The 20,418-nt window shown below is 44.1% G+C and overlaps 1 protein-coding gene across 4 annotated transcripts in view; it reads right to left on the bottom strand.

Moving 5' to 3' along the window:
* Positions 1–20,418, bottom strand: part of lrp8 (low density lipoprotein receptor-related protein 8, apolipoprotein e receptor) — a 125,533-nt gene that overhangs the window by 57,073 nt on the left and 48,042 nt on the right. For all 4 annotated transcript variants that reach the window (XM_061237887.1, XM_061237888.1, XM_061237889.1 and 1 more), the window contains exon 4: positions 7,105–7,227. In XM_061237887.1, the coding sequence (XP_061093871.1) occupies positions 7,105–7,227 (123 nt within the window). The remainder of the gene's footprint in view (positions 1–7,104; positions 7,228–20,418) is intronic.

Below are 20,418 nucleotides of genomic sequence, written 5' to 3'. Positions count from 1 at the left end.
TTGTCTGGCAGGGTGTGTTTGTTAAGAAAATGACTGAGTTGAATGCAATTATTTTAAGCCCAAATATTTTGGAAAAGAGGAGAAGGGTATTGCATTTACAGTGCTGGGAGTCATTTTAAATGCCTGATTGCATCGACTCAACACATTAGCTGGACAGAAAAGCGCAGAATGGAGTGGCTCTTCCCATGTTGTCAGCCACTGGCCGGGGAGGGTGCAGCCCCTGGGAGAGGGCAGGCCCAGACTATAAGTGGCAGCACATCTCTCTGTGGATGAAGAGTGGGAAAATATCCTCACTCTGCATATTAAGAGTGCTCCACACTGATGGCAGAGGCTCAGGCTGGCTGTATTCGTGTTTTAAAATATACTGTAAAATATATTGAAACTGCACTCGCAATGAAATAAAAAATTCAGTTTGAGCTTAAAAACGGATCTATTGTCATTAAAAAGATATTACACTTTGATATAGCATAAGTCATTTTGTGGAGCCTACTCCATTTTTTTTTGCATAGCACGCACAAAAGCAACATCAGTTCCCCCTGTCACTCCCAATCATTTTCAGGACCTCACCAAAATGAATAGTTTTAAAGCACAAACTAACTATGAAGGATAATAGAACAATAAAATAAGGTCAGAGAGAATATTTATTTTGATATCTGAAGTATTTTCAATGCATTATTCCCTTATAAAGAGAAAGAAGATCCAGCAAAATGTTTTGTTAACTAAGTCATCTATCCTTGTGCACGATAACAAATTCTATTGGCCAAAAGTGCATGGGCTCATCATTTGCGATGAAGAGTTTGATGTTTTGACAGCTAGCTGGCTAAAAGCTATGATGACATATGGACAGAGTAGACTATTTTTTGGATAATATGACAAAGTATGTCTGACTCATCGTGTCAGGGGCTATCAATTTGAACCGGAATGGACTGAGGACAGCGAGGCACAGGCCACACCTGAAACTACTTCACCTCAGTGACCAGACTCCCCTGATTTCCCCGCGACCCCTTGTAACACGCATCGTCCTTTCCACTTCCAAGGGCTTTCCAATCCAAATACTTCTTAAAGTTCGGCTTTTTCCAGTCGCTGCCTCACAAAACTTCTGGGGGTGACATTAATCACAGACGGGTTATGTGTTAAATAATGTATAAGTTCTGTCCATGTAGAATCGATGTGGTGCCCCAGAACAAACCTGCCTCTCAGTGGGCTCCAGACCAGGCCCGGCGCTGCCAGGACAGGCAGAGCGAGCACTGCGGATTCTGGGCCAGCATCAATTAAAGCTCACTCCAGGGTGGAGAGCTGGGTGACACCACCCCACCGTGGCCAGTAAAAGCCATCCATTGTACTGTCAATGTCAGTAATAATTAGAGCAATTAAATCTTAAAAGAAGCAAAATAGTGATTAATGATGGGAACTCTGTGTCAAGCTCTATACACGTATTCGCAGAAGATTGTGAATGAAATTAGAGTATATTAGATTATTATCCGTGATTATCCGTGACTTCTCTTGAGAAAAAAAACCCATTGCAGGAATAAAAAAAAAAAAAACAACAACATTTTTCGGGGTCACAATTTCAGGGAATGTTCTTTTTTTTCACAGTGTAATTCTGTTGGTAAAATAAACGTAATATGGAAATTTGGAGCAGTAATTGTAACACGAAAATGAGTTAGGCTCCTGCTCGACAGAATATCCAAATACAAGTTCAACATTGTGTTTCTTGGAAATATTATGGGTTTTTTTACATTAGACTTCACATACTGCATAAATCATCCTATATATTCAACTAGTACTTCTACCACAATGAACAATAGAAACATTCACAGGCCTTCTGTCTTTGGAAACCAAAAGATGTAGCCTAAAGATACAGTACGTATACAGTATAAGTGTTAGTTATATTATCGTCATTACAACTTAAAAAACCTGCTGCCTACAGTACGTTTCAAGACCTGTATTTTTACCCAATTCAAATGTCAGTTGTTAGTTTAATCTCCATATTGCTTACGAAATCACAGTATGATAGAAAAAGCTGAAAAGCAAATGTGTGGGTGCTCCATGCTGTTCTTTAACAAATAAGAATGCAGTATCATAAACTATTTATGGGAAATATAGAATTGAACAGCACAGTATATGGAGCAGGCTGAGAAGAGGCACAGCGGAATGAATGTTATTAAGGTCTGTGGAGAGGTAGCAGCACCACAGGGCAGAGGGAATGGGGCACAAAATGAAATATTTAAACTTTCAGGCCCAGCCAATTACACAAAATTGAATGGTTATCAAATTTCCTGAGCAACTTAGCGAGACTATACACAAGTGACCCAAACAGCACAACTGTAAATAGTTATTCCTGGAGAGGCCGTTGCTCTTAGGCTGATATCGGTAGGGGACATTTTCTCTTGATTTATCTGGAGATTAAGCTCAAATGTGTGCTCACAGCTTGCTGGAGCTGCAAAATTGCTATTTGTTAAAAGCTGGCAATTACTCGCAATAGACATCAGTAATAATCCACCCACCGTCTAGCACTCGCTATCACTGTTTGAAGTGCATCCACTTGCCCCTGCCATGGTTTCATCAATTCTGTCAATCTGTCCAAATCATTCTGTATCTAGGCTTGTTCATTTCATATTTGTTCAAAGACCTTTGGAAAATGTTGCATTTCTCGATAATTGAGCAGGTCCCTTGTCATTAAATATGCAATCAGCGCACACTGACGGACACATCTGAGGCATTACGCACACTAAGTATGAAAACAAAATTAAAATTCAAACTTGTTTTTTATTCAACACCTCATATCTCAGTCCCAAAAGATTTCCAAACTTTGTCATATTTCCTTTAATTAAAGGTGGATCTATTCTTTAATTCAGACATGCCTGAATTAGATTTCGTCTCTGTGGGCTTGTCAGAAAGAAAAAGAAAAAAAACTTCTGGATTTACTCGAGTTCACACAGGGGAGCCTTTTATTGTCAGCCGCTGAACTCCTCCTCTTGCAGAATCAGCTCCTGAGCAGTCTGAAGGAAACCATCTTTGATAGAAAGTAAATTAAAATGCTGGTGCTAATGGCTTGGCTAAGCAGTAATCAGGCGACACTGACACTCGAGGTGTCTTGGGGAGTCCCGGGCAGACATCTGGGGCCAGGACTGGGGGTGGAGCCCTGATGTATAGTTCAGCAGTTTGGCCACATGGGAAATTACTCCGGTAACCACGGCTTGAAGCATGAAATTGAACCCATTCTGCGCATCTGACTGAAACCTTCCTTCACAGTCTAAATAATTAACTAGCAAAACGACAGCGGTCTGTTATAATAGCTGATTCTCATCTTGCGTTTTGAGTTTGCACAACTGCAGAAAGGGTAAACACTGTGCCTGAAGCACTTGAAGATGAACTGAGTGGTAGAGCCACAGAAACCTGAGGCGATGTCCTTGAGTTAGGATCAATGTTCACAAATTTTTTTTACTTCTACAGCTTTGACCAGTCTGGCCATTCTCTTCTGACATCTCTCATTAACAAGGCGTTTCTGTCTGCAGAACGGCAGCTCACTCGATTTCTTTGGGTTTTTGCACCATTCTATAGAGACAAGTGTGTGTGAAAATACCAGGAGATCAAAAAACATCCAGTGAGCAGCAGTTCTGCGGACAAAAATGCCTAGTTAATGAGGAGGGAAGGGCTAGACTGGGAGAAGCTGACAGGAAGGTGACAGTAATGCAAATTACCACACATTGCAACAGTGGAATGCAAAAGAGCATCTCTGAACACACAACGTGTCAAACCTCTAAGTGGATACCAGCAGAAGACTTAAGTCTAAAAAAGAAGTAATAAATACCTAACAAACTGTTCACTGAGTGTATATCGGACTGTGAGCACGGGAATTCCTGGGAGATGCAACATCTCAGAGTTTAAATGAGTTCCTACTGCAGAAGATTGCACACGCATAACCCATCAAGACAAAGTTTCGCAACTGACAGAAAAGCTGTCTGTCTGAGAAGTTGTACAGATTTTTTTTCTGTTTGATAATTTAGGCTTGCCTTTCAGCATCAATTCGGTGGTGAGACCTCACCGAAAGCTTGACAGCATAACATGGATCAGAGTGCCGTGGAGATTAAAGTGGAGGAACACAAGAAGGGGATAAAAATAATATTCCATGGCAGAGAGGGTCTGGGGCAAACTGTCTTGGCGTGTTTTGGTGACTTGTCTTCGAGAAGGAAGCTGTTAATGAGATTCTCCGATCGATAAATGTCACCGACCAAATGGGCAGGGTGAGCTGCAGAATTGACCTTTACTCTCTTTTGTACCCATCCTGGTGCCCTGAAGCACTGGGTTTCCATTACAGAAGCTCTTAACGCTCACAGCAGTGGGCAGTCGTTACTGTTCCAGGGTCAGGGAATGTCTCTGCTCCCTCCGGTACTGCTGGGGGATTTGGACTGCTCGGCTGCCAGTCCGCATCAGTGTCCTAACTTCCGCTGCCTCCAGTACTGCACAGCTAGCCTCACCTGCCCCCAAACACACACAGCCTCTTACAGACTCTCACACCAGCCCAGCAAGGCCAGAGACAGGGCTAGCTGCATCATTACAGCCCCCTTAAAGACATTAAACCTGGGACATACAGTCCAAGCAACACCACAAATCCACATGTAAGTTAAAATGTCCGTCTCCAAATAATCTCGATTCATCGCAAATTTGAAAATATAGGCCTAATTACCAAATCCCCAGACCCAATGTCTGAAAACTGGACTTAATCAGATGTTTAGGCTCTTTCAGGGTCAAACATTGATTCCTTTGGAGGGCAATTGACCTCTCCAGAGGGATTATTTAGCTGACCGTGCTTTTAGGTTATTGGAAAGGAAAGACGGAGAGTTAGCTAATTGCAGACTAATCAAGGTAAAGAAGCCATGGCATGTCTGGACAAAGATTGAGCAGAAATCAGTCAACAAGGCCAGAGGACACAGGCTCAATGTCCAGCAGAATTTTCTTAGGAGGCAATAAAAATGTAATAATAGACATGTAACAGTATGTTTCAATATCTGGCCAGAAATGATTCAAGCAAGGGGTACAATGGCAACATTTGCATTTAGGGCAAATATATTAAATGCCAGCCACTCCCCTAAAGCAGACCAAAACCACAGGTTGAACATACCAGGGTGAACTGGAAACACTAAATACTCCCCTAATGCGAAAACAGCAAGCATAATGCCAATCGTTTGACAGCTTTCCTTTAAGCAGACGCATAATTTAAATTTGAGCGCGACTCGAGGTTGATGTAATGACGCACCGCTCTGTGCCGGGCACGGCCCTACAGGACAGCTCCGGTGTCCACATTAATTTGATAAGTGCAGCACGGTCGATAGCCCGCTTCGATCCCAGCGTATCACTCCCCTACACCTGGGGACCGGCGTACGTTACATACGCCAGGCTTGTGCTCATCGCTTCAGAGGAGATGACTCATCCCTCCGGTCACTCAGACAGGGAGCTGCAGTACAGCTCGCCTCTTAATAAGCCATTTCTGTTTAATCACAGTCCTGGTCAACTCAGTACTGATCAATCGAAGCCACTGCAGTTGTTGTAAATGGGGGAAACACATATGTTGCCATCTGTTTCCCAGGAAACAGCTCCCACTGACTAACTGCAGTAGAGACAGTTTGCTGTGACTCAGACCTGGGGTCAGGGCCCCATAGAAGGGGAAAAGGCAACAGCCAAAAGTTTTACTGCACAAATTAATTGCAGTGCAAACAGCGATGATGCCACGCACAATTTTTCATAATTACAGGAGCACATGATCCGAAGAGGGATCCTTTTAAAACAACCCGAAATTCATGTTCATACAGCCGTGTTTATTACTTTTTAATGTACCCGTAATGACCTCTGTGGCAAAGCAATAGATCAAGACATCGGCAGCATTACGAGTCGACTCAGGGAGCCATTCCTCACCATTAGTCAGCTTTCTTTGCCGAGGAGCTCCGGAGTTCTGCTAGCGTACTTCAGTACCGCCGCAACTTCATTCTCAATTCACCGCTTTAACAACATGTCATGAGCAAATGGCTGAATATTATTTTCATAAATCACTTCACACGCCCTTCATGAAAGGACCACAACAAGGTGAAACCTTGCTCCCATGGACCAGAGCGCTCCCCGCGGCCTTGTTCACGTACCGCGTGAAACATTTCTGAGCGAGCCGGCAACGGCCGAATGCAATTTTTAAAGCAATCGAGAAAAAACAGAGCTTGGAATGGAGAAATCTGTCTGACTGCGACAAGTTCAATAATTCTGACCTCCAGCTCCTCTGGAGAAATTTGTGTTTGACGGCGCACGTTTGCTCAGGAGCTCACGTTGGGCTCAGACACAGGCCATTAGCGATGAGCGTGGCCGGAATGAAATGAAACTTTGCGTTCGGCAGAAACCGATCACCAGAAACTGGGGTGGACCCCTGAACAGCTGTCTGCATTCTGTACATAACAGAGCCCCAGGAACACAAGGTGTCTCCTGACAGCCGGTCTGTATAATCTCTAGAACTGGTGCGGTTTAAACACACTCCTGCTCCTCCTTGCATGCACATATCGGAAATGGATGTGTCACTTTGATCATCACTACCAGGAAACATATTGAATTTCAGAAACATGCAAATTCATGTATAGCTGGAATTCAAATGAAATCCCAATGAGAATTCTAATAAAAATTTGAATTAACTTTTTTCTGATGCAACTGATGATCTTCGTTAGCCACTGTGCCAAAAGCTGTGGGGTGGCTTTAGTTTTGAAAAAGGGGAGAAAGGTTCCCTGTTCTGCACCGAGTGAGCAAGCTGTCTGTATGTCATGGTTTAAGAGAAGGGGCGACCGTACAGAAATAGGCTGTTCAGTGTCTGAGCCATATTCATCTTCTATGTGTTTCATCCAGTGAGGCAATTCCACTTTCAGCAGTAAACACTGCAATTAGCATGAACACAAATGCACACGTCCACACAACACAAGTACAAATATGCAAACACGCACGGATACAGACACAAACATAAAATTCTACAGGTCCAAACAAATACATAAAAAGTCCCAGAAAAGTTCAGACATAAGAGCTATAAGCAGAGAACTGCAGTGAAACATTGACCGCTGCAGCGAGGTCTCTTACTGCATGTGGAGTCTGCTTCATCGGACCCGTCAGGACACTCGGGCTCCCCGTCGCAGCGCCAGCGAGCCGGCACGCACTGCCCGTTCTTACACGCAAAGTCCGTCGTGGCACAGGTCTTCTTCGCTGCTCAGAGAGAGGAGATAGAAGAGAAGGAAAGAGAGAGAGAGAGAGGGGGACTGAGTTCAGGGTGCATTACAGAACTGAGTGATTAGCTGCAGTCAACAATGACCGGAATAAGGGGTTGGGCATTAGCCTGGTGGTTGTCACCAGTCTGCCATTATGTGACTGTAAAGGGCAAAACTTTCTTTGAACGGGCCTACATTATACATTCATTATACACTCATTCATAAACACTGCATAGCACATTCATAAGCACTAAATAAGTATTCAAGCGTTTATGTCGATAACTGCAAATAGTCATATGGTGTGTTATCTAAACATTGATGCAGCAAGTGACATTATCATGACATACCAAGTGAACTGATGGAAGATCATTTTGCATTTCACTTGGCATCTCATGGTATTGTCAGCTGCTGCATCAGTGTTGACATAACACACTATATGCCTATTAACGGTTATTGACCGTATTTAAGTGTTTATGAATGTTCATGTAGTGCTTATGAATGTGCTTTGTAGCGCTTATGTAGGAGTGATGCAGCTTTTATGTAGGACCCTTCAAAGAAAGTGTTACCGTGTAAACATACAGTGTTTAGACATACGCTGTATCAAGGTTTGAATCAGCCTGCCATTTGAGCTTAATAGAGGTACACTACATGCATTAGTGTCAAATCCTTCTGAGACCCAGCTGAAATTTTTTTTGAGTATTTACATTTTTTGACATAATACATGTATCTTGGATGGCAAAAGCAAGTTGGGCTAAAATATATTTTTTGATATGGTTTATTTTATTTTTATTGAAAGTCCCTTGTAGTGACTCAACATAGCAGAACATGGTTCTAGAGAATAAGCCCAAAGACTGTCCCTTACAGAGGCTGAGTCTCAGGAGGAATGACCTGGTTAGGATGCAGGGTCAGGGTATCAATATGTATCACCCCAAAACATGAAACTCTACTCTTCCCACCATTTGGCACTCAACTTCATGCATTTCAAATACATTTCTAAATATCTGCAAAAAGCATTATACAACATTCTGCTGAGTGTGTACTCTGTTATTCTATATCTCACTGTCCAAGGCCCCTAATGTCTCTACCAAGAAAAAAGCTTTTTTCCTCTTGACAGTTACTGGATATAACAATAAAGGAAATCCTGGAAACAGTAGTATCTCAAATTCTTTATCCGATAACCCAAAAGGAGCTGAGAAATTCTAAAACCTTTTTGTGCACCGATCAGTCCAAGGTTACCAGAAAGCAATTTAGAATCACGGCTGCTGAAAATAAGCTTTACCACAAACACCCTCACCAAAACAAAAAAGTTAACATGTTTTTGCACGTGCTTTACCTTGGTATGCTTTCAATGCTTAAGGAACAGGGCTAAAATAATGGCTCTTCAAGGTGCCATTAGTGCCCTCTCCATGAAAAAAGAGGAGTTATAAACACTGACAGGCTCTCAAATCACCTGCGGAATGTGTCTGTGAGAGTCAGGTACTACCCAGCCAGTGGAGCCAAACTGTCAGACAGCAATTAACGATTTAGCTTCTTATCTGACCCTCCAACCCAACATCAGCACCTCACTTTTCCAGTCCTGCCTGTATCTGCTAGAATCTGTGAGGTAACTGTCTGCATGCAAGAACAAGCCAGAAGAGGTAGTAATGTGCCCCAGACATCAGCTAAATGCCACAGTGGATATTGCTTTAATAAAACATCATCCTGCGAAAGTAGAAAGTATAAAATTCTAGTTGGATTTACTTCTATAATATGCCCCCAATATCCTGTATATAATAGGCAGTTCCCAGGGCAGATGTAGCCTCCTGCCTTGTTTTTTTGTTAAGTTAACGGTTAAGAGCTTGGATATTAAAGCGCATATAACACAGTAAATAATCCCAATGGGACTAAATAATTACAACTCCACATTACGCCAGTTTACTGTTCATGGCTTGGTTCGTCCCATTGTTAACACAATATTTACGTTAGTATTTATGTGATCCTGGATCATTCATTCAAACTCACAGTGAGAAAAGCAGGTGTGATTCATTAACTGCGGTATTAGACCGGGATAAAATAATGGTTAATGGCTGAAGAAAAGAAATGGCAGAAGAAAAGAGAAAAAGAAAACCTGCCGGAGATGAAAGGAGAGTGTCCACAGAGGGTCCTCATAATGGAATTGCTTCTCCTGTGAGACCGGGTAAATCCACGACTGTGCCCCTGAACATGGTATTGGGATTTCATCTAGCCCTCCTACATCGTCTGGGCCGAACAGCGGGATAATAAGGTTCCAGTGTTATTGCGTCAATCCAGGAGGATGGCCATCACTGAAGGCAGGACATGCTCACTGGGGTGAAGACCTGGCCTGTTTGCTCTCAACTCCTCCTCATTACCCACAGTGCCCCTGTGTGCTTTTCATCTCAAGGACAAAGAGCAAACAAAGCAAACAGGCAACGCGGAATACCCTCTTTCCAAGAACAGGTTTTAATATCGGAACATATGATAATGTTTTTTAATTATCTGACGGAAACAACTTTGCTGGAAGGCTTGCCAGATGTTGTTGGTTTGTGTATGTTTAAAGTCTCCGGTGGCTCCACTGGCATTCATTTTGCGGGGCTTCGTAAAAACTGAACGCAGTGATGAGCTTACTCATTTACCAGCTCCATGCTGGATGCCAGACGAATCTGGAGATCCCTGATGATATGGAGATAATGACTTAGCATTAGCATCCCTTACACAACGCAGCGCATGCTGAGGCAGTCTGAGATACACCGACAGGCTAAGAGAATGGCCACATTCCCAAAGAGGCGGGGAAAGCTCACAAACACATCCCCTCCCATTGGAAGCATGCACTGGTTCAGCACTGCCTTGACTGGGGCAAAAAAACAAGTTGTTTTTTCTCATTCTAGCAGCGAGACAAATTAATTGGCGAAGGTCCATCTGTGGTTTACCTGAGTGAAAATAACACTGAGAGCTAAGAGGCACTGACATTTTCTGGATTACATGGTCTAAGGGTCACGGTGATTACCAATAGGCTCTCTCTGACCCGCCATGTTTACAGAACGTTGGGCGTTGGTTTAAAATGCTCCTTGTGTGGCAACAAACCGAGCAGTGGCAATGTGAAGAAGGACGAACGAACGGGTGAAGGTCAAAGTCGTTCAATTTCCTCACTCCATTTCCCCCGCAAAGCCTGAATGCGGTACCAAAGTATCAAACGTACTGCAAAGGAAGAACGAAAGACACTATCTATCGCAAAGGCGTGCGGCTAAGCCCAGGGGCTAACCCCCGAGGCTAACCCCTGTTTATTGCACTGGTCTTTCATCAGTCATAGTCACCTTGTCAAACTCTTGGACCGTGAAAAAGGCAGTAAATATGAGCACACAACTACATTTATTGCTGGCGTATACAGAAATGATCACCGGTTCATAATTAAAAAGGTGTATTTCAAAACCTTGCGTCGATGAGGGAATACAGGCCATGCACCGATGCACCCCCGCCCTGCGCTTGTTTTTCTGACCCGGTTTAGAGGAGCAGGTGCATGACGTGCAGTGGCTGTCATACACAGCAATGGCACGTGCCTCAGGGAAGCTGCAGGTAAGGGTAGGAGCGGACCCCCCCCCCCCTTCTGATCGGCTTGATCAGAGCCAGGGAACAGAGCGTGTCGCCACAAGGATCGAGCAGCAGGACTCAAAAGGGGCCACGGCAGGGGGACTCTGGGGAGGAAATGCCTTTTTTCACACTATTTCGCTGGGGACGAAAAGGAGGGGGGGCCAGCAGGGGGTGAGAGGGGGGAAGGTTGAAAGGTTCTTCTGAAGATTAAAGGGCTTCTAGGAGTAAACTGGAGACTGCAGTCTCTGTGAGGAGAGAAGGAGGACTCGGAGAACAAGCGAATAAGAAATAGCCTGGGAAACTGCAGAGGGGGGCCGCGTGGTCGTGAGCACAACAGGGCGAGAGATATGAGAGGCCCTCTGAAGACCGACGTCCCAGAGGAGAGGGCTGGATCAACCAACCCGCTGCTACCAAAGACAGGGCTTCACCAACCCCCTTCCACAGTCTCGGTTTCCCCCTTTCAAACCAATCTCCCAGGAGTCCGCTGGCAGTGCAGTGACCCTTTCCTCCGCCACTCCAGAAAAGCCCAGCTTGAGCTGCAGCACAACTGCAGTATGAACTACTGCAAGTGTTCCGCATTCAGTCAGCACAAACCGAACAGGAACGAACGGAAAAGTACCTGCCAAACAAAGGGAGCACAAAGAGCTCTCGCTAAGTACGCTACGGTATCTAGCGCGGGTTCAATCCGCGCGCTTCAAAACCAAACAAATAAGCGCCGACAGCTAGCTTTATCTCAGAACCGAGGTGGATTTCAAAAGGACTCGAATCCACAAATGAATACAAAGGTAAGCCGGTTTCAAACACACAGGCAAAGGCGCCAAATCACAAAGGTTAATCTCCCATCAACCCCCCCGCCCCCGAACCCTTTCTACATGCTTTTCTTGTTCATGACTTCAGTGACTGCAGTGAGCTATTCCACAAGGGAGTCTTCAGATTCAGGGGTTCAGAGACCTACAGCAGCGCTCCGGCTGGCCCTGCTAGTCAGGGTTGCTGAGCCACTGATTTTTCCATCTCAGCACCTAACCCCCTTTTCTATAGTTCCTACTTGTTTCAGCAACATAGTTCCCATAATTATATAGCCATTAATATGTGGTTTAATTCTGAGATCCAGCATGGCAACCAGAGAAAAAAACCGATTCAGAACCAATTATTTGTTCTGTCTGAATGCGTTGAATGTGCGAGCAGCATTATCAAAGTGATCACACTGTGGCCATTAGCACGTCTAATATTCAGACTGTAATCAGCTCCGATCATGTCAGCAACTTTTCCTTATCCTTGACATCAATTTGAAACATACTTCAAAGGAATATTGCATTCCCTCTCATTAAAATCAATATAAATTGATTCAGTAAAATATCTAAGCCATAATTATTTTTTTCTTCCTGACAGCGTCTGCCTGGAGGTTTTGCAGACCCCACACAAAAAAAAAGTGATTGTCGCTGTTCAGCTGAATACATAATCAAATAGTTTGCATAAGGATTTTTCAGAGCATAACTCTGGAGCATTGGAGGGCTTTTCTAGTTAGGGTGAAAAACAAAAGCGCTTTTGTTAAATGATGAAGGAATATGGCAGAAGTGTGAGGGACGGCAGATGGCTGATTACCACGCATGGAGATGAAGTTAAAATGGAAATCAATCATAAATAAGATTAGTTTTGGTTAAGGCCATGCCCATTCCCCCCCCCTCCCATGGTCCTAAATGGATGTCTGCCCTCATAATTACTCTCGGATGCAGTGTGGACTCCTGGGAAATAGAGAGAAATGGAGTGGGAGTTCACAGTGCTAACTGGTTATGTTTGCGTGGGAGTATACTGATTGTGTGAGAGTATTCTGACAGGTGAGAGTGAGAGTATTGAAACAGGTGAGAGAGACAGTGGGAGTATTCTGACAAGTGAGAGACAGTTAGAGTATTCTGACAGGTGAGAGACAGTTAGAGTATTCTGACAGGTGAGAGAGAGTGAGAGTTTTCTGACAGGTGAGAGACAGTGGCAGTATTCTGACAGGTGTGAGGGACAGTGGGAGTATTCTCACAAGTGTCAGGAAACAGCATCAGGTGTTCCTGGGGGGCTGGTTGGGGCTCCTCCAGATGGCCTGCAGCTCCTCGTTATATTGGAGGCATGTGCCCTACAGCCTGGCATGGCTGCCCCCCCCACTGACAAACCTGCTGTGTGACATCTGTCTGTGAGCACTGACCTCCATCGATTTGTTACACATTCAGACGGCACAACCCCCCACCCCCTCCACCCCCCGCCGCCAGCCCCTCCCGTACTGCCCATCTGCCCCACTGAATCTCCTTGATGGGTCAACATTTTAATCACATCGTTCTGTGTCATGTGCACCCCCATCCCCCTTCCCCCCCGCCTGGTGTCAGGCCGGGACGTAAGCGATATTCCTGCTGTTACTGCCGTCCCATTATCCTTCCCTGGGTCAGCTTCCTCACCGCTGCGCTGCAAGGCCCTGCCCCAAAACGTGAAAATGCCACTTAAAGCACTCCCTGCCAACTCCTGTGTGCACTGTGGCCAAGAGCGGAGCTGGGATCGATCTCTTTGGCTGCAGCCTGCCCGAGAGGCAGAGCTCCCCATTGGTTGAGTGATTGTGCAGCCTTCTCATGGTGTGGGGCCCGTTGCTGGGCACCTGTGCATGTTACCCTTATCCACGGAAACAAGTCCACATAATAGTTTTATTTAATGGCAATAAGCAGCATGGTGTTGACATGCCCATATTAAAATTGAGCAATGTCAAACAATACACCAGTTTTGCATGGTATCAATAACAACTGAAATTCTGTCAGAAAACAAATAAATTATGTGATCACTAAGCAACTATCAAATGGCTACAGTGCAGTGTTTCTTCTCCCTTCCTTTCCTTATCTTTCCACCCAAAAAACATGTTCAAAAACCACTTAGCTTAACATCTGAAGTGTTCACATGTGAACCATATTTATGTATTTGGATTTATTTACTTGTAGTTGTCATCGCAAAGAACGCATCCTATAAAAACAATCCCACTTTTAAAATGAGGGTGGGAAAAGCTATTTCAATTCACATGTTTTGTTTTCACATGTGAAAATGCTAAATTCAGATGTGAAGGCTTATCTCACGTTATTTTTTTGGCTATATGCTTGTGTGTTTCAACCTTGATGAGTGTGCCTATTAATCAATATATTGCTATCTGCACGGCATAGTGTTACCTGCCCAGGGATAGCAGATGAGATTCAGCTTGACAGATAATTATGTCACTCCAAAGTGGCTGTGCAATGTCCTTACCAAATAAACCAATAGATAAATAAAAGCATGAAATAGTTGTTCAAATATTGTTTTTTATAGCATTAAAAATGCATAAGACAAAGACAACACAAATGTTCTTCGCTGACATTTATGGGGGAGCTTTGATTTAAAGTGTTAACCAAGACAATAGGACTTACATTATGTTACTTCACCTTCATGAAGACAAAAGGCATGAATATCTGAAAGGAATAAAATGTACCAACTCCCTTTCACATAAAGCTGATCCTGAGTAATGAAAAATGACTTTCTCTAATGGAATAGGCAAGTATTGATTCGGCTATAATAGTACATGCAAAACAATTTTGCTTTTAGCAAAAAAAATAGAAAACAGTGCACTGCAATCATCGTTTCTAATCATCACAGTGTGTGCTGTAAAACAAGACAGATTGCTGGCAGCTTTATTTATTGAAAGGAATAATAATAAAATCAGCACAAAGACGCCGATGCTAGCGACAAAGCCAGAGCCAGGAGACAAAGGCGAGCTCAGATTTCCCCCGCAGACAAAAAGGAATTAATTTCAACTTACAATTACCTGCCACTGGAAAGCAGTACAGCACACAAAGCATTATCAGTCGCAAAGGGAGGCCAGTAAATGTAACAAAAAAAAAACAAACAAAAAACACAACCTGCCGTCTCGACTTGCCAGGAGATTTCGGCGACAACAAGATGTAATTATTTTCTGTGAGGCAAAATGGCGTCTCTTCAAGCAAGAAAGGCTTGGTCCATTTGTGTCGATGGTTTATTACGAGATGTAAATCTCACTCATTATGCTAGTCCCTTCGGCCAGCCCTGCTTTACCACGCTGTATGTGCCGGGTCTCACTCCCGGTGCCCGCACAGGGGTATTTTTACACCTGATTCTGCAGCGACGGCACTCTACCTGCCTGTGAGTCATTGCTCAGTGCCAGGGCAGGGGGCTCGTCCCTGGGGCTGCTCACGCGCTCTCAGCCCTGATCTATTAACCATGCAAGGAAGCTGACACTTCATCGCCACTTTTGTCTCTGCTGTTGTTGCTGCTGCTGCATTTGTTGTTGCCACCAATGTGTGTGTGGGTGGGGGGGTAAAAAAAAGTTTCCCATCCTGTTGAAAAAAAACAGCTACTGTAGGTTTTGAAAAAGCTGGTAGCTGGTCGACCAGTTAGACCAGCTCTATACTCAACACGGTTTGACCAGCTTACGCTATGCTTAGAAACAGCTGGTAGCTGGTATTTCAAGCTGGTCATAGCTGGATTTTACACCAGGACAGACTTTTATGAAGCCCTGCCTTTTCACAAACCAGGGATGCAGCTATTAAACCCAAACACTTATCATCAGCAGTAAGTGTAGACAAGCAAGGCTTGTGCCTTATTGTTAATAAGCCTCCGTTTACAGCTGGCTGGGCCGTGTGAGTGAAGTAACAAACACAATACAATTTAGCTGTTCTCTGTCCAAAGAGCTTAAGTCAGAACAGACATGTCTCCCTGCTAATCCCTCCCATGGTTTCATGTCGCTCATTATTGACTGAGGATGAATTTGCACAATAGTTAAGCTTTTTAATGGTGCTATAAAGCCTAATGATTTTGGGTTTCAGGGGAGATATCTGCAAAGGCATTTGCTGCTTATTGATTATGACCATGTAGATTGAATTTATTTGCTTTGTAAAGAGGCAAAATGTACATATGCCAGTTGGTGAGCGACAATATCAACAATTTGAATGTAGAGTAAGTCTTGAGAAAAGTTAAACACCCCGAGTCATTTAGAACATAAGGGAGCAGCCATGAATGGGCAGAAGGGTTTTCCTCAGGGACCTGACCGTGACTGCGAGAGTGTCAGGATTCAGTCTGAAAAGGTAGAGGAAAGTAAATGAGGCCCCGCGGAAAAAAACAAAACATAAACGCCATGTTTTCTTTCAGGTCAAGATTTAAAGGGATGATGTATAGTTATGTACCATTGTTGGCTGATTTTAATCAGCGTGGGTATCAGAGCACGCCGGCAGAATAACAGTTCACCAACTTCCTCTCCTCGAATGCTTTCCAGTCACCTAGGCGTATCCAAGACAACTCCAGCCGTCAGAATACAAATGAATCCCCCTGTGTCACAGCGTCACACGCCGCCCCACTCTCTCTGACTTCTCATTCCCCCACGGCTGATGAGAGAGTACGCACCGGGACTACAACGGCCCAGGTCCTGTTCCACATGAGAATTCGCTCAAAATGGCTGCCAAAATACGAGGCTACAAAAGATCCATTGGCCTCCACTCTGCAGTGAATATGAAAGCAGGCCCAGCAGGTGCCTCTCCTTACATGACAGGATGGGGCAGGAAGCCGGCGATTCAGCCTCTCCGTCCGGTGGAATGGCAGTAGGACGAGTTGCCCTTGTGTCCCCCTGCATTGGGGCCGCAAACAAAAGCCACCTCCTCGTTGACGTCCGAGATGCAAATCGTTCATCAAAGTTTCACAGCTCGACTCCGGTTAACAAAATTCAGAGAAAAACTCCCTTTATCCCCTCTCTCTTTCTCTCCCGGCCTGCGTTTCCATTCTCCGTTCGGCAGGGGGCCTGGCGTGAGGCCCGGCCAAATTGGGCTCGGCAGCCTTCAAAGACGCCCGTGGCGAGTGGGGGCCGCTAAGATCAATGCCTCTGTCCCTAGCAGGTGAGCCGTTTTAATATTTCCACTGTCTGGCTTCCCCAGCTTAGCAAGCTCAGAGAGGGCTGAACTCTGGCTTTCAGAGATAACCGCTTTAAATACAAAATAGAACCAAAGGAAAAGAACCCTGCGGCCCTTCCATTTAAAGGGCAACGAGCTTCATTCTCGGGAAAAATAAAATGAAATGAACGGAGGGAGGACATTTGTCAGAGGGGTATCAATCACCCCTCTCAGAACCATCACCTGGTTTTGGAGATTAGGCAAACGTTTAACCTGAGCATCATTTTCAACTATTAGACTGTTTTAGGACAACATAGGAACACGTATCAAACTTAAAATTAGATACAAGGATCAAATAATGTGCTGCAGTGTACGGTATGTGAAGTCCTGACCCCTGCTCTCAAACAATCCTTGTTGTCTTTTGTTGTAGTGACGGATGAAAGTTGCAGACGATAGGCAAATTAGCATTTTCCATGCAAAGAAATGGAGCAATTGGAATCCATACACAAATATAGGATCCATACACAAATCTTCTGTCCGCAGAACTAATGTAACCTTTATTGTCTCTAAGCAACCTGTTGCATTTGCCCACCCCTCTGATCATAGAGGAGTTATCTCACTTCATGCACTTCACTTTATCTCAATTCATACAGTTCCTTTTCAAGCTACACCAGGGAGCCGTCATTGATTTCTGTTTTTAAATCCCTTCTTAAATCTTCTTTGATTTGGCATTAGATACTTGTTTCATGATTAGAAATGCCCTTGGACTATGCGTCACATAAGGTGCCAGAAGATAATCATATTGGTAAGCTCTGGTATATGGCCTTCAGCTCCTGTATACCTTTAGCTTCAATAATATACACAGTGGAGTGGCTGGCTTTTATACAGGTGTGCGCCTATCTAGGAAATGGTGCCCATCTTAACTTTTTCTTCAATTTGAATGCCAGTTGTATACCAACACAGCAGAGCTGGTGTAATTATTCTTCCACCTTCTTTTTTCTCAGTGCTGGACCGCATCGGGGAAATGGCCTGTTTAACCCCCCTCAGGAGGACCGTGTGTGACTCTGGCAGGGTGTGACTCCAGCACACTCCAGAGCACTGAGGGCAGACCCTGCAGAGAGGGGGGGGGGCGCTCCGGGGTGGGTCTCACTCTGGGTTTACACAGGAGCAGAGGGGGGCGGTCACACAGGAGACACCCCGGCCCCAGTTCCCCCGAGCGGAGAACACTACGGCTCTGTCCGGCGCTCCGACATGCCAGGAATGAGAAGGAGCGCGGCGCATTGGTAACGGTGCGACGCTCCATTGTCCTGGGCGGCCCTCCTGGCAGGAGGGACTCCTCGCTCCTGATGAATACGGACATCCGTAGGAGAGGCCCGTTACGCCGTCCCGGAGCGTCAGGAGAGAGGGGAGCCCTGCGCCGTGGGAATAATTTACAGCGCTGTCAGAGTTAATGCTATTCACTACATCCAAAGGCACTCCGCCAGAACTCGCCCACACCGCGCAGAGAGAGAGAGAGAGAGCCACGGCACCACGCAGGCCAATAAATTATTGAGTATTTTTAGAAAGAAAAAATGAGGTTTTACTGGGGAAAGGGGGGAGAAAATTGTGCAGGACAAAGAAAAATCTATCACCACTGGGATCGGTGTTGATCTTGACTGTGAGTGAGCGAGTCAGTGAGGATCATTGTCTTTCCGATGTTTGTTGTCCTTTGTTTTTCCGCGCCGAGGCTAAAGAGTAAACCCAACTCCGTGGCTCTAACATCCCAGTTTTAAACCTTTCCCTCGGCTGCTCTGCTCTGAGAAAGATCGAATATGGCATTACTTTCAATGCTTGCATTCATCTTTAGATTTGTATCTCGCTTAATAACTCTAACCTCAGCACCGTACAAGCTTAACTGCATCAGTTGAAATTGGTTCTGCAGAGCCAATTATTCTCAGTAGCAATGGATTGTTTGGAAGCAAGCAGATTTTCTGCAAGCCACAGATAAACAGCATTCAGAATCTCTTTTTAGATCGAACAGATTGCATTTTCTTCTCATACGCGTACATTGTCATTAAAGTATGCTTAAAAGTTTAAGTCATTCTGCACAGCTTTGCAAACAAATTAACTTGTGTTTATCTGAAACCATATCATGCCATTTGGTAAAATCGCAAAGTTTTACTCTCAAAAACATACAACAGGCGGCAAGTGTTTACCCTGTAGTACAATCAGCTGCTTCATCGCTGTTATTGGGCTTATCTTCATGTATGTATAAGCTATGCTATGGAGTGCTTTAACCCCCATTTTTTTAACACAAGCTTGAAAATGACATCCCCAAAATAAAATGGATACTACTCTTGAACCATTTTGACTACAGGCACAATGGTCTCTTCTGAAAGGTAACCCTTTCTCCAAGAGTTAAAATGATTCTAAATATTACTGAAACAAAGTTAAAGAAGCTCAAACACAGTGGAAGTGGAAGCTTTTTTTCAGAAAATATTTTCAGTTTTTGAGTGGATACGGATTATTGTGGCTTTTTAGAATTAGAAACTATTATGCATTTTGTTCGCTGGCCCCTTGCCGTGAAAATGAAATGAAATTAAAATGACACTGGCCTTGATTCCTGTCGTCTGTGGATTTATTGTTTTGCCACCCACATGTCGCTAAAGCATTGGCATCTTAAAATGGGTTACACAGAGAGAACCATGAGTTTTAATGCTTTCAGTTGGTATGTCCTGTTACCATAGTGATGGAAACTTGCGCTATTAAAAATGGAATGAATGCAAAAACCCATACTGGCCCAGAGACTTAAGGGGTTAACAGTCTGTATATGGAACACTTAGTACACGTATACAGAAAAAGATGTAGCCAGCTGTGCTGTTCTTCCATAATATAAGAGGTTTTTACCATTAAAAGTGTGTCTAAACCAAAGAATAGAAATAGAAGGTTGACTCGTTCAAAGTGGTCATGAGTATAATAAACCGCAAATATTTTGTTAAAAAACAGAAGCATTTGACTAAACCAATGATAAAAAATAAAAACCATGAATTACTTTGCTTTGTCATCTTATATTTTTCACCCCGGTAAGACTATTTCAAGTTGGCTTGAAATGAAAAAAAAAATCTACCTTTATTTTTTTACTTCAGTTACAATATGAAAAGTTTCAGCTCATTAAAATTCATGGAATTTTTCACAGCGGAAATTATCCACCAAAAGGAGTTGCAGCCAGAGCCAGCTTCCGATGACCTTAAAACGAGGTATACTGCCGAGAAAATACTGTCACACACTGTATCTTTCCCACACAGCTCTCCCACACCAATTTACACCTACATCCTCTTTAATCCACCCTCAATTAGTGAAACAACTCTTTTCTCCAAAGCAGACCTGGGAAAGAACACCTGCGAGCTCTCTTCAGCAGCTTGCGTGTTTAACATACAGCAAAGTCAAACATACTCTCCTCTTATAGCTTTTATCTAAGTGTGAGTTCAGTTTTTTTTTCCTAAGGGCACTGACAGCTTGGGGCTCAGACATTTAGGAGCAGGGGCAGGGACACTAGTACAGCAGCATTCCCCCATTTCACCCCTCCTCACTCAACCAGGAAACTGGGTCCATGCTCGCCCAGGCATTGAGCAAGCTGTCCCTTTTATTCCTTCCTTTGAAAGGCAGCTTATAGATCTTAATTATATTACTGCAAGCCGTATAGAAAGCGCCAAAAACTG

The sequence above is a fragment of the Conger conger genome, chromosome 4, assembly GCF_963514075.1.
Source record: "Conger conger chromosome 4, fConCon1.1, whole genome shotgun sequence".
Lineage (NCBI taxonomy): Eukaryota > Metazoa > Chordata > Actinopteri > Anguilliformes > Congridae > Conger > Conger conger.
The sequence above is the reverse complement of the archived record's forward strand: the minus strand, read 5'-3'. Positions and strand labels throughout refer to the sequence as shown.